The 14741-nt window shown below is 46.7% G+C and overlaps 1 protein-coding gene and 1 long non-coding RNA gene across 9 annotated transcripts in view; one reads left to right on the top strand and one right to left on the bottom strand.

Annotated features, from left to right (window-relative positions):
• On the bottom strand, positions 1–12398 carry LOC118965562. Its single transcript, XR_005052970.1, has 3 exons — positions 12296–12398; positions 2653–2769; positions 1–439 (listed from the first exon to the last, which is right to left on the bottom strand). It is a non-coding gene; the product is annotated as an uncharacterized LOC118965562 (long non-coding RNA).
• The window catches only part of LOC110530803 (AP-1 complex subunit sigma-3), a 26968-nt gene continuing 24141 nt past the window's right edge, over positions 11915–14741 (top strand). Inside the window, exons 1-2 of one of the 8 annotated variants that reach the window (XM_021614071.2) lie at positions 12669–13091; positions 13427–13525. Coding sequence is in view for 2 of the 8 variants with exons in the window: in XM_036986454.1 (XP_036842349.1) it covers positions 11986–12024 (39 nt within the window). In the remaining 6 variants the exon portion in view is untranslated. Of the gene's footprint in view, positions 12025–12470; positions 12622–12668; positions 13092–13426; positions 13526–14741 lie in introns of those variants that run through there. The other 7 variants (XM_036986454.1, XM_036986455.1, XM_021614073.2 and 4 more) reach the window with 7 other exon arrangements.

Raw genomic sequence — 14741 nt, forward strand, 5'->3', positions numbered from 1 at the left:
ATGAACTATAACTCAGTAAAATCTTTTACATTTTTGCATGTTGCCTTTATATTTTTGTTCAGCCTTAGAGCCGAATCATTTCAGCTAGTATTAGAATTGGTTCTTTAGGTAAGAAAGAGTTGATCAAATGGTTGTGTGTGTTTGGTTCCATTGGGGTCACAGCTTGAGACTGGAAAATACTAGCTTATGTTGATATGGTGCGGCTGGGTCACACAATAACAGTCTTAAGCAACTTTTGACATTCGTATGCGATGAATACAATCTTATAGTGTGTTGTACATAACTACTGTAGCCAAGCACCTCCAAGCAAGGTATCCCCACCATGTGAACCCTGTTCTCTACTTCTACCTAGACCATGGGTCCATCAAAGTGACCTTTTGCAGACTGGAGGTCATCAGGTCGGAGCTTCTGGACCAGCATGCCCCCTGATGTAACTAATCTGGGGGGAAAGAGGATGAGAACAGGGTAGTCAGTACATGGAATGAATGGACAAAAGAGTTGATGTTGACAGATATTTTTTTATTGCAGAAACTACCATGGCATAGCCCCAAGGAATATCCAGACCATTGGTTTATGTCTACTGTGCAGGTGTCCACCACCCTTGGGTCCTAACTCTTCTGCAGTGGAATTTTGCATTACTTTTTTTAATTTCACCTTTATTTAACCAGGTAAGTTCTCATTTACAACTGCGACCTGGCCAAGATAAAGCAAAGCAGTGCGAAGGAAACAACAACACAGAGTTACCCATGGAATAAACAAGCGTACAGTCAATAACACAATAGAAAAAAAGAAAGTCTATATTAGAGGTCGACCGATTATGTTTTTTCAACGCCGATACCGATTATTGGAGGACCAAAAAAGCCGATACCGATTATTGGAGGACCAAAAAAGCCGATACCGATTAATCGGCAGATTTTTTTATTTTTTTATTTGTAATAATGACAATTACAACAATACTGAATGAACACTTATTTTAACTTAATATAATACATCAATAAAATCTATTTAGCCTCAATAAATAATGAAACATGTTTAATTTGGTTTAAATAATGCAAAAACTAAGTGTTGGAGAAGAAAGTAAAAGTGCAATATGTGCCATGTAAAAAAGCTAATGTTTCAGTTCCTTACTCAGAACATGAGAACATATGAAAGCTGGTGGTTCCTTTTAACATGAGTCTTCAATATTCCCAGGTAAGAAGTTTTAGGTTGTAGTTATTATAGGAATTATAAGACTATTTCCTTCTATACCAATTGTATTTCATTAACCTTTGACTATTGGACGTTCTTATAGGCACTTTAGTATTGCCAGTGTAACAGTATAGTTTCCGTCCCTCTCCTCGCTCCTCCCTGGGCTCGAACCAGCAACACAACGCCAACAGCCACCATTGAAGCAGCATTACCCATGCAGAGCAAGGGGAACAACTACTAGAAGGCTCAGAGCGAGTGACGTTTGAAACGCTATTAGCGCGCGCTAACTAGCTAGCCATTTCACTTCGGTTACACCAGCCTCATCTCAGGAGTTGATAGGCTTGAAGTCATAAACAGATAGGCTTGAAGTCATAAACAGTGCAATGCTTGACGCACAACGAAGAGCTGCTGGCAAAACGTCTGAAAGTGCTGTTTGAATGAATGTTTACGCGCCTGCTTCTGCCTACCACCGCTCAGTCAGATTATATGCAACGCAGGACACGCTAGATTATGAAAACTTGAAATCGGCCCTAATTAATCGACCTCTAGTGTGGAGCCTACCAACACGTTGATGGTGGGGTATTGCAGGTTAGTATACAGACTGTGTGGAGCCTACCAACACATTGATGGTGGGGTATTGCAGGTTAGTATACAGACTGTGTGGAGCCTACCAACACATTGATGGTGGGGTATTACAGGTTAGTATACAGACTGTGTGGAGCCTACCAACACATTGATGGTGGGGTATTGCAGGTTAGTATACAGACTGTGTGGAGCCTACCAACACATTGATGGTGGGGTATTACAGGTTAGTATACAGACTGTGTGGAGCCTACCAACACATTGATGGTGGGGTATTACAGGTTAGTATACAGACTGTGTGGAGCCTACCAACACATTGATGGTGGGGTATTACAGGTTAGTATACAGACTGTGTGGAGCCTACCAACACATTGATGGTGGGGTATTACAGGTTAGTATACAGACTGTGTGGAGCCTACCAACACATTGATGGTGGGGTATTACAGGTTAGTATACAGACTGTGTGGAGCCTACCAACACATTGATGGTGGGGTATTACAGGTTAGTATACAGACTGTGTGGAGCCTACCAACACATTGATGGTGGGGTATTACAGGTTAGTATACAGACTGTGTGGAGCCTACCAACACATTGATGGTGGGGTATTACAGGTTAGTATACAGACTGTGTGGAGCCTACCAACACATTGATGGTGGGGTATTACAGGTTAGTATACAGACTGTGTGGAGCCTACCAACACATTGATGGTGGGGTATTACAGGTTAGTATATATTGCATCTGAAAGGATCCCAGACGTTGTGTCTCAGATATATCCAGATGGTGACCGTAAACTTCCTAGATTGAAAAGTAATTTAAAGTAATACAATAAACCAGTATGGTCAGATGTTGATCTTTATGCGGAAGCTGAGTTCACAAACACACCTGAGCAATCTCTCTCTCTCTCTCAGCTCTCTCCTTGTTCCTGTGTACCATGTGGACTGTACCACCTGGACAAACAGATGGGATGTTGGTAAAACAGAATCCTGGTAGTTCTGTAGCCTATACAAAGAAAGTCACACCCAACAATTCAATGGGTAAACCTATTAACCAACGTTTTGGTAATGTAGTACCTTTTTTAAACCAGATAACTTGTGTAGCCTATGACAGCAGCGTAGAGGCAGGGGGAGGGTTTAATTTGTGTAGCCTATGACAGCAGCGTAGAGGCAGGGGGAGGGTTTAATTTGTGTAGCCTATGACAGCAGCATAGAGAGGCAGGGGGAGGGTTTAATTTGTGTAGCCTATGACAGCAGCATAGAGAGGCAGGGGGAGGGTTTAATTTGTGTAGCCTATGACAGCAGCGTAGAGAGGCAGGGGGAGGGTTTAACTTGTGTAGCCTATGACAGCAGCGTAGAGAGGCAGGGGGAGGGTTTAATTTGTGTAGCCTATGACAGCAGCATAGAGAGGCAGGGGGAGGGTTTAATTTGTGTAGCCTATGACAGCAGCGTAGAGAGGCAGGGGGAGGGTTTAATTTGTGTAGCCTATGACAGCAGCGTAGAGAGGCAGGGGGAGGGTTTAACTTGTGTAGCCTATGACAGCAGCATAGAGAGGCAGGGGGATGGTTCAATTTGTGTAGCCTATGACAGCAGCGTAGAGAGGCAGGGGGAGGGTTTAACTTGTGTAGCCTATGACAGCAGCGTAGAGAGGCAGGGGGAGGGTTTAATTTGTGTAGCCTATGACAGCAGCATAGAGAGGCAGGGGGAGGGTTTAATTTGTGTAGCCTATGACAGCAGCATAGAGAGGCAGGGGGAGGGTTTAACTTGTGTAGCCTATGACAGCAGCGTAGAGAGGCAGGGGGAGGGTTTAACTTGTGTAGCCTATGACAGCAGCGTAGAGAGGCAGGGGGAGGGTTTAATTTGTGTAGCCTATGACAGCAGCGTAGAGAGGCAGGGGGAGGGTTTAACTTGTGTAGCCTATGACAGCAGCGTAGAGAGGCAGGGGGAGGGTTTAATTTGTGTAGCCTATGACAGCAGCGTAGAGAGGATGGGGGAGGGTTTAACTTGTGTAGCCTATGACAGCAGTGTAGAGAGGCAGGGGGAGGGTTTAATTTGTGTAGCCTATGACAGCAGCGTAGAGAGGCAGGGGGAGGGTTTAACTTGTGTAGCCTATGACAGCAGCGTAGAGAGGCAGGGGGAGGGTTTAATTTGTGTAGCCTATGACAGCAGCGTAGAGAGGCAGGGGGAGGGTTTAACTTGTGTAGCCTATGACAGCAGCGTAGAGAGGCAGGGGGAGGGTTTAACTTGTGTAGCCTATGACAGCAGCATAGAGAGGCAGGGGGAGGGTTTAATTTGTGTAGCCTATGACAGCAGCGTAGAGAGGCAGGGGGAGGGTTTAATTTGTGTAGCCTATGACAGCAGCATAGAGAGGCAGGGGGAGGGTTTAACTTGTGTAGCCTATGACAGCAGCGTAGAGAGGCAGGGGGAGGGTTTAACTTGTGTAGCCTATGACAGCAGCATAGAGAGGCAGGGGGAGGGTTTAATTTGTGTAGCCTATGACAGCAGCATAGAGAGAGAGGGGGAGGGTTTAACTTGTGTAGCCTATGACAGCAGCGTAGAGAGGCAGGGGGAGGGTTTAACTTGTGTAGCCTATGACAGCAGCATAGAGAGGCAGGGGGAGGGTTTAATTTGTGTAGCCTATGACAGCAGCATAGAGAGAGAGGGGGAGGGTTTAATTTGTGTAGCCTATGACAGCAGCATAGAGAGGCAGGGGGAGGGTTTAATTTGTGTAGCCTATGACAGCAGCATAGAGAGGCAGGGGGAGGGTTTAACTTGTGTAGCCTATGACAGCAGCGTAGAGAGGCAGGGGGAGGGTTTAACTTGTGTAGCCTATGACAGCAGCATAGAGAGGCAGGGGGAGGGTTTAATTTGTGTAGCCTATGACAGCAGCATAGAGAGAGAGGGGGAGGGTTTAACTTGTGTAGCCTATGACAGCAGCGTAGAGAGGCAGGGGGAGGGTTTAACTTGTGTAGCCTATGACAGCAGCATAGAGAGGCAGGGGGAGGGTTTAATTTGTGTAGCCTATGACAGCAGCATAGAGAGAGAGGGGGAGGGTATAATTTGTGTAGCCTATGACAGCAGCGTAGAGAGGCAGGGGGAGGGTTTAACTTGTGTAGCCTATGACAGCAGCATAGAGAGAGAGGGGGAGGGTTTCATTTGTGTAGTTTAAGACAGCAGCATAGAGAGGCAGGGGGAGGGTTTAACTTTTGTAGCCTATGACAGCAGCGTAGAGGCAGGGGGAGGGTTTAATTTGTGTAGCTTAAGACAGCAGCATAGAGAGGCAGGGGGAGGGTTTAACTTGTGTAGCCTATGACAGCAGCGTAGAGGCAGGGGGAGGGTTTAATTTGTGTAGCCTATGACAGCAGCATAGAGAGGCAGGGGGAGGGTTTCATTTGTGTAGCCTATGACAGCAGCGTAGAGAGGCAGGGGGAGGGTTTAATTTGTGTAGCCTATGACAGCAGCATAGAGAGGCAGGGGGAGGGTTTAACTTGTGTAGCCTATGACAGCAGCGTAGAGGCAGGGGGAGGGTTTAATTTGTGTAGCCTATGACAGCAGCATAGAGAGGCAGGGGGAGGGTTTAATTTGTGTAGCCTATGACAGCAGCGTAGAGAGGCAGGGGGAGGGTTTAATTTGTGTAGCCTATGACAGCAGCGTAGAGAGGCAGGGGGAGGGTTTAACTTGTGTAGCCTATGACAGCAGCATAGAGAGGCAGGGGGATGGTTCAATTTGTGTAGCCTATGACAGCAGCGTAGAGAGGCAGGGGGAGGGTTTAACTTGTGTAGCCTATGACAGCAGCGTAGAGAGGCAGGGGGAGGGTTTAATTTGTGTAGCCTATGACAGCAGCATAGAAAGGCAGGGGGAGGGTTTAATTTGTGTAGCCTATGACAGCAGCATAGAGAGGCAGGGGGAGGGTTTAACTTGTGTAGCCTATGACAGCAGCGTAGAGAGGCAGGGGGAGGGTTTAACTTGTGTAGCCTATGACAGCAGCGTAGAGAGGCAGGGGGAGGGTTTAATTTGTGTAGCCTATGACAGCAGCGTAGAGAGGCAGGGGGAGGGTTTAACTTGTGTAGCCTATGACAGCAGCGTAGAGAGGCAGGGGGAGGGTTTAATTTGTGTAGCCTATGACAGCAGCGTAGAGAGGATGGGGGAGGGTTTAACTTGTGTAGCCTATGACAGCAGTGTAGAGAGGCAGGGGGAGGGTTTAATTTGTGTAGCCTATGACAGCAGCGTAGAGAGGCAGGGGGAGGGTTTAACTTGTGTAGCCTATGACAGCAGCGTAGAGAGGCAGGGGGAGGGTTTAATTTGTGTAGCCTATGACAGCAGCGTAGAGAGGCAGGGGGAGGGTTTAACTTGTGTAGCCTATGACAGCAGCGTAGAGAGGCAGGGGGAGGGTTTAACTTGTGTAGCCTATGACAGCAGCATAGAGAGGCAGGGGGAGGGTTTAATTTGTGTAGCCTATGACAGCAGCGTAGAGAGGCAGGGGGAGGGTTTAATTTGTGTAGCCTATGACAGCAGCATAGAGAGGCAGGGGGAGGGTTTAACTTGTGTAGCCTATGACAGCAGCGTAGAGAGGCAGGGGGAGGGTTTAACTTGTGTAGCCTATGACAGCAGCATAGAGAGGCAGGGGGAGGGTTTAATTTGTGTAGCCTATGACAGCAGCATAGAGAGAGAGGGGGAGGGTTTAACTTGTGTAGCCTATGACAGCAGCGTAGAGAGGCAGGGGGAGGGTTTAACTTGTGTAGCCTATGACAGCAGCATAGAGAGGCAGGGGGAGGGTTTAATTTGTGTAGCCTATGACAGCAGCATAGAGAGAGAGGGGGAGGGTTTAATTTGTGTAGCCTATGACAGCAGCATAGAGAGGCAGGGGGAGGGTTTAATTTGTGTAGCCTATGACAGCAGCATAGAGAGGCAGGGGGAGGGTTTAACTTGTGTAGCCTATGACAGCAGCGTAGAGAGGCAGGGGGAGGGTTTAACTTGTGTAGCCTATGACAGCAGCATAGAGAGGCAGGGGGAGGGTTTAATTTGTGTAGCCTATGACAGCAGCATAGAGAGAGAGGGGGAGGGTTTAACTTGTGTAGCCTATGACAGCAGCGTAGAGAGGCAGGGGGAGGGTTTAACTTGTGTAGCCTATGACAGCAGCATAGAGAGAGAGGGGGAGGGTTTAACTTGTGTAGCCTATGACAGCAGCGTAGAGAGGCAGGGGGAGGGTTTAACTTGTGTAGCCTATGACAGCAGCATAGAGAGGCAGGGGGAGGGTTTAATTTGTGTAGCCTATGACAGCAGCATAGAGAGAGAGGGGGAGGGTTTAACTTGTGTAGCCTATGACAGCAGCATAGAGAGGCAGGGGGAGGGTTTAATTTGTGTAGCCTATGACAGCAGCATAGAGAGAGAGGGGGAGGGTTTAACTTGTGTAGCCTATGACAGCAGCGTAGAGAGGCAGGGGGAGGGTTTAACTTGTGTAGCCTATGACAGCAGCATAGAGAGGCAGGGGGAGGGTTTAATTTGTGTAGCCTATGACAGCAGCATAGAGAGAGAGGGGGAGGGTATAATTTGTGTAGCCTATGACAGCAGCGTAGAGAGGCAGGGGGAGGGTTTAACTTGTGTAGCCTATGACAGCAGCATAGAGAGAGAGGGGGAGGGTTTCATTTGTGTAGTTTAAGACAGCAGCATAGAGAGGCAGGGGGAGGGTTTAACTTTTGTAGCCTATGACAGCAGCGTAGAGGCAGGGGGAGGGTTTAATTTGTGTAGCTTAAGACAGCAGCATAGAGAGGCAGGGGGAGGGTTTAACTTGTGTAGCCTATGACAGCAGCGTAGAGGCAGGGGGAGGGTTTAATTTGTGTAGCCTATGACAGCAGCATAGAGAGGCAGGGGGAGGGTTTCATTTGTGTAGCCTATGACAGCAGCGTAGAGAGGCAGGGGGAGGGTTTAATTTGTGTAGCCTATGACAGCAGCATAGAGAGGCAGGGGGAGGGTTTAACTTGTGTAGCCTATGACAGCAGCGTAGAGGCAGGGGGAGGGTTTAATTTGTGTAGCCTATGACAGCAGCATAGAGAGGCAGGGGGAGGGTTTAATTTGTGTAGCCTATGACAGCAGCGTAGAGAGGCAGGGGGAGGGTTTAATTTGTGTAGCCTATGACAGCAGCGTAGAGAGGCAGGGGGAGGGTTTAACTTGTGTAGCCTATGACAGCAGCATAGAGAGGCAGGGGGATGGTTCAATTTGTGTAGCCTATGACAGCAGCGTAGAGAGGCAGGGGGAGGGTTTAACTTGTGTAGCCTATGACAGCAGCGTAGAGAGGCAGGGGGAGGGTTTAATTTGTGTAGCCTATGACAGCAGCATAGAGAGGCAGGGGGAGGGTTTAATTTGTGTAGCCTATGACAGCAGCATAGAGAGGCAGGGGGAGGGTTTAACTTGTGTAGCCTATGACAGCAGCGTAGAGAGGCAGGGGGAGGGTTTAACTTGTGTAGCCTATGACAGCAGCGTAGAGAGGCAGGGGGAGGGTTTAATTTGTGTAGCCTATGACAGCAGCGTAGAGAGGCAGGGGGAGGGTTTAACTTGTGTAGCCTATGACAGCAGCGTAGAGAGGCAGGGGGAGGGTTTAATTTGTGTAGCCTATGACAGCAGCGTAGAGAGGATGGGGGAGGGTTTAACTTGTGTAGCCTATGACAGCAGTGTAGAGAGGCAGGGGGAGGGTTTAATTTGTGTAGCCTATGACAGCAGCGTAGAGAGGCAGGGGGAGGGTTTAACTTGTGTAGCCTATGACAGCAGCGTAGAGAGGCAGGGGGAGGGTTTAATTTGTGTAGCCTATGACAGCAGCGTAGAGAGGCAGGGGGAGGGTTTAACTTGTGTAGCCTATGACAGCAGCGTAGAGAGGCAGGGGGAGGGTTTAACTTGTGTAGCCTATGACAGCAGCATAGAGAGGCAGGGGGAGGGTTTAATTTGTGTAGCCTATGACAGCAGCGTAGAGAGGCAGGGGGAGGGTTTAATTTGTGTAGCCTATGACAGCAGCATAGAGAGGCAGGGGGAGGGTTTAACTTGTGTAGCCTATGACAGCAGCGTAGAGAGGCAGGGGGAGGGTTTAACTTGTGTAGCCTATGACAGCAGCATAGAGAGGCAGGGGGAGGGTTTAATTTGTGTAGCCTATGACAGCAGCATAGAGAGAGAGGGGGAGGGTTTAACTTGTGTAGCCTATGACAGCAGCGTAGAGAGGCAGGGGGAGGGTTTAACTTGTGTAGCCTATGACAGCAGCATAGAGAGGCAGGGGGAGGGTTTAATTTGTGTAGCCTATGACAGCAGCATAGAGAGAGAGGGGGAGGGTTTAATTTGTGTAGCCTATGACAGCAGCATAGAGAGGCAGGGGGAGGGTTTAATTTGTGTAGCCTATGACAGCAGCATAGAGAGGCAGGGGGAGGGTTTAACTTGTGTAGCCTATGACAGCAGCGTAGAGAGGCAGGGGGAGGGTTTAACTTGTGTAGCCTATGACAGCAGCATAGAGAGGCAGGGGGAGGGTTTAATTTGTGTAGCCTATGACAGCAGCATAGAGAGAGAGGGGGAGGGTTTAACTTGTGTAGCCTATGACAGCAGCGTAGAGAGGCAGGGGGAGGGTTTAACTTGTGTAGCCTATGACAGCAGCATAGAGAGGCAGGGGGAGGGTTTAATTTGTGTAGCCTATGACAGCAGCATAGAGAGAGAGGGGGAGGGTTTAATTTGTGTAGCCTATGACAGCAGCGTAGAGAGGCAGGGGGAGGGTTTAACTTGTGTAGCCTATGACAGCAGCATAGAGAGAGAGGGGGAGGGTTTCATTTGTGTAGTTTAAGGCAGCAGCATAGAGAGGCAGGGGGAGGGTTTAACTTGTGTAGCCTATGACAGCAGCGTAGAGGCAGGGGGAGGGTTTAATTTGTGTAGCTTAAGACAGCAGCATAGAGAGGCAGGGGGAGGGTTTAACTTGTGTAGCCTATGACAGCAGCGTAGAGGCAGGGGGAGGGTTTAATTTGTGTAGCCTATGACAGCAGCATAGAGAGGCAGGGGGAGGGTTTCATTTGTGTAGCCTATGACAGCAGCGTAGAGAGGCAGGGGGAGGGTTTAATTTGTGTAGCCTATGACAGCAGCATAGAGAGGCAGGGGGAGGGTTTAACTTGTGTAGCCTATGACAGCAGCGTAGAGGCAGGGGGAGGGTTTAATTTGTGTAGCCTATGACAGCAGCATAGAGAGGCAGGGGGAGGGTTTAATTTGTGTAGCCTATGACAGCAGCGTAGAGGCAGGGGGAGGGTTTAATTTGTGTAGCCTATGACAGCAGCATAGAGAGAGGGGGAGGGTTTAATTTGTGTAGCCTATGACAGCAGCATAGAGAGAGAGGGGGAGGGTTTAATTTGTGTACCTTAAGACAGCAGCATAGAGAGGCAGGGGGAGGGTTTCATTTGTGTAGCTTAAAACAGCAGCATAGAGAGAGAGGGGGAGGGTTTAATTTGTGTAGCTTAAGACAGCAGCATAGAGAGGCAGGGGGAGGGTTTAATTTGTGTAGCTTAAGACAGCAGCATAGAGAGGCAGGGGGAGGGTTTCATTTGTGTAGCCTATGACAGCAGCATAGAGAGAGAGGGGGAGGGTTTAATTTGTGTAGCTTAAGACAGCAGCATAGAGAGGCAGGGGGAGGGTTTAATTTGTGTAGCTTAAAACAGCAGCATAGAGAGGCAGGGGGAGGGTTTCATTTGTGTAGCTTAAAACAGCAGCATAGAGAGAGAGGGGGAGGGTTTCATTTGTGTAGCTTAAAACAGCAGCATAGAGAGGCAGGGGGAGAGTTTCATTTGTGTAGCTTAAAACAGCAGCATAGAGAGGCAGGGGGAGGGTTTCATTTGTGTAGCTTAAAACAGCAGCATAGAGAGGCAGGGGGAGGGTTTCATTTGTGTAGCTTAAAACAGCAGCATAGAGAGGCAGGGGGAGGGTTTCATTTGTGTAGCTTAAAACAGCAGCATAGAGAGAGAGGGGGAGGGTTTCATTTGTGTAGCTTAAAACAGCAGCATAGAGAGGCAGGGGGAGGGTTTCATTTGTGTAGCTTAAAACAGCAGCATAGAGAGAGAGGGGGAGGGTTTAATTTGTGTACCTTAAGACAGCAGCATAGAGAGGCAGGGGGAGGGTTTAATTTGTGTACCTTAAGACAGCAGCATAGAGAGGCAGGGGGAGGGTTTAATTTGTGTAGCTTAAAACAGCAGCATAGAGAGAGAGGGGGAGGGTTTAATTTGTGTACCTTAAGACAGCAGCATAGAGAGAGAGGGGGAGGGTTTAATTTGTGTAGCTTAAAACAGCAGCATAGAGAGAGAGGGGGAGGGTTTAATTTGTGTAGCTTAAGACAGCAGCATAGAGAGAGAGGGGGAGGGTTTAATTTGTGTATCTTAAGACAGCAGCATAGAGAGAGAGGGGGAGGGTTTAATTTGTGTAGCTTAAGACAGCAGCATAGAGAGAGAGGGGGAGGGTTTAATTTGTGTAGCTTAAGACAGCAGCATAGAGAGAGGGGGGGAGGGTTTAATTTGTGTAGCTTAAGACAGCAGCATAGAGAGAGAGGGGGAGGGTTTAACTTGTGTAGCCTATGACAGCAGCATAGAGAGGCAGGGGGAGGGTTTAATTTGTGTACCTTAAGACAGCAGCATAGAGAGGCAGGGGGAGGGTTTAATTTGTGTACCTTAAGACAGCAGCATAGAGAGGCAGGGGGAGGGTTTAATTTGTGTAGCTTAAAACAGCAGCATAGAGAGAGAGGGGGAGGGTTTAATTTGTGTAGCTTAAGACAGCAGCATAGAGAGAGAGGGGGAGGGTTTAATTTGTGTAGCTTAAGACAGCAGCATAGAGAGAGAGGGGGAGGGTTTAATTTGTGTAGCCTATGACAGCAGCATAGAGAGAGAGGGTTTAATTTGTGTAGCTTAAGACAGCAGCATAGAGAGGCAGAGTGGGTTTTTCTTCTTGACCAGTCTCTGGTCCCATAACTGTGTGACACCTTTATAGAATGGGTCAGCTGTTGTGTGACACCTTTATAGAATGGGTCAGCTGTTGTGTGACACCTTTATAGAATGGGTCAGCTGCTGTGTGACACCTTTATAGAATGGGTCAGCTGCTGTGTGACACCTTTATAGAATGGGTCAGCTGTTGTGTGACACCTTTATAGAATGGGTCAGCTGTTGTGTGACACCTTTATAAAATGGGTCAGCTGCTGTGTGACTGAAGGAGAAACCAACCTCACATGACAAGGCACTTCATCTGTCAATGGGACTATTGTAATGTGAGTTAAAACAGGGGTTGTGTATGTCTGGTAGTGCCATATGGTGATCTAAATGAATATATAGCCTACAGTGAGAGTAGTAGCCTGACAATTACAGATGATCCTAAACAGACAAATATTTTATCATGATCTTGAAACGAGGACCAGCATATAATACTCTCACGCATAGGTTAGTGTTAACGCTTTGACCCTCAATAACCTTCTAATTTCCCCACAAAACAAAATACAACACATTTACAGTATGTATGTCAACATTTTGCAAATAACTGACCTTGTGAATTCCTATGAGAAACCAGACGATATTGCAATAGAAAGACACGGCTTCTCATGTTCAAGTGTTCTGCTCAGTGTTGCCAATTTAGCGACATTAGGTGATGACGTCATTTAGCGACTTCTAGGACAGCCAATAGCTACTTTCCTTACTGAGGAGTTGGCAACACTGGCTTCTGCTCTCTAAGGCCAGCTAAATTGTGGCCAGGCAAAACGCGACAGGAAAAAAAGCAGCGTGCCTACTAGTTCATTTGTTTTGTGTAGTGCTGCCCCCTCAAGTCTTTTCCAAGAACAAGAGGTGCACAGGCCTCTGAAACACCATGTCAGGTGACACGTTCATTCATTGATTCTTTAGGCTAATTTTTTAATGTCTTGGGGAACGCCTGCACATGAACAGTTTATGAACGCTAAAACAACGAAGAAAAACTGCTTAATAACCTTTAGCCTCCCACTCAGTAGCCACACTGGTAATGTTTTTTTTTAAACACTTTTAATTGAGCTAATTTTGTATCAGTATGCTAATAGGCCTAGCCTGGTACAGTAACCACCTCCGGTACAGCATTGAACAGGTGTAAAGCTCACATCCAATCCAGAAAAAGAGGGCTGGTGACGTAGGGGCTAATCCCCACGGGCTCCAGAAGGGAGGAGTTGTACCCGTTCAGCTCCGAGGTCAGCGAGCGTTCTGGAGGAACAACGACAGATATGCGCGCTTTCAGTTGTCAGACACGCTGTGCGAGGTGAAACTATTTTACTAACTTTTATTTACTAAAAACGATCCCCCAAAAATCCTCAAAGTGGTGAGTTAGTGTTGGTTTTCGTTTTTTTTCCGGTGCATGACGCGCTGTTCTAATTTAGTATTGAGTCAGACTATTCTGACAGTCACTAGACTGTACCTGTACATTAGCTGCCAGGTGTTTGTTTAGGATTTCTGAGTCAGTTTCAACTGTATATTTGTCATTTATCGTTTGCCCTCTCTATACACTATAAATATATTGATTATAAATACATCGTTTATTCTAAATGTTTGATGGGCTTTGAATGGGTATGCTACAGTATTTCTGCGGAAGGGACAGTCGGAAGTAAGGGTTATTTCCCTCCTGTGGAACATATTCCGTCACTTGTCGCTTGGCAGGTGACTCTGCACAGCCCCGGTGACAGTGGCAACCTGGGATATGTTTATACAGTTTAGGCGTCATAGCCTATTTGGGACTGCCTTGCCCTTTCAATAACTGTAAGTAGTGTTTTCATAAAGTATTTATACCCCTTGACTTATTCCACATTTGTTGCGTTACAGCCTGAATTCAAAATGGATTAAATAAATAAAAAATCTCACCCATCTACACACGATACTCCATAATGACAAAGTGAAAACATGTTTTTAGACATTTTAGTAAATGTATTGATAATTAAATATGGAAAAAACCCATTTACATAAGTAACACACCCCTGAGTCAATACATGTTAGAATCACATTTTGCAGTGATTACAGCTGTGGTTCTTTCTGGATAACTCTCTGAGAGCTTTGCACACCTGGATTGTACAAAAAAAAATCACATTGGTTGTTGATCATTGCCAGACAGCCATTTTCAAGTCTTGCCATAGATTTTCAAGCCGATTTAAGTCATAACTAGGCCAATGTTATTTCGGTAAGCAACTCCAATGTATATTTGTCCTTGTTTTTTAGGTTATTGTCCTGCTGAATGATGAATGTGTCTCCCAGTGTCTGGTGAAAAGCAGACTGAACCAAGTTTTCTGCTGGGATTTTGCTTGTGCTATATTCTGTTTTATTTTTATCAACAAACAAAAAAAACTCCCTAGTCCTTGCCGCTGACAAGCATGATGCAGCCACCACCATGCTTGAAATATGAATTGGTACTCAGTGGTGTGTTGTGTTGAATAACATAACGCATTGTATTCAGGGCATAAAGTTAATTTCTTGGCAATTTTTTTTGCAGTTGAACTTTTTTTAGTTCCTTATTGTAAACAGGATTCATGTTTTGGAATATGTGTATTCTGTACAGGCTTCCTTCTTGTCACTCTGTCATTTAGGTTAGTATTGTGGAGTAACTACAATGTTGTTGATTCATCCCCAGTTTTTTCCTATCACAGCCATTAATCCAAATCTAATTTTATTGGTCACATACACGTGATTTGCAGATGTTATTGCCGGTGTAGCTAAATGCTTGTGCTTCTAGCTCTGACAGAGCAGTAAAATCTAACAAGTAATATCTAACAAATTGCCCAACATATACCCAACACACACAAATCTAAGTAGGAATGAATTAAGAATATATACATTTGGATGAGCGATGTCAGAGCAGAATGGACTAAGATACAGTAGAATAGTATAGGAAACAGTATACAGTGGGGCAAAAAAGTATTTAGTCAGCCACCAATTGTGCACGTTCTCCCACTTAAAAAGATGAGAGAGGCCTGTAATTTCCATC

Source organism: Oncorhynchus mykiss, chromosome 8 (genome assembly GCF_013265735.2).
Source record: "Oncorhynchus mykiss isolate Arlee chromosome 8, USDA_OmykA_1.1, whole genome shotgun sequence".
In the NCBI taxonomy this organism is placed as follows: Eukaryota; Metazoa; Chordata; class Actinopteri; order Salmoniformes; family Salmonidae; genus Oncorhynchus; species Oncorhynchus mykiss.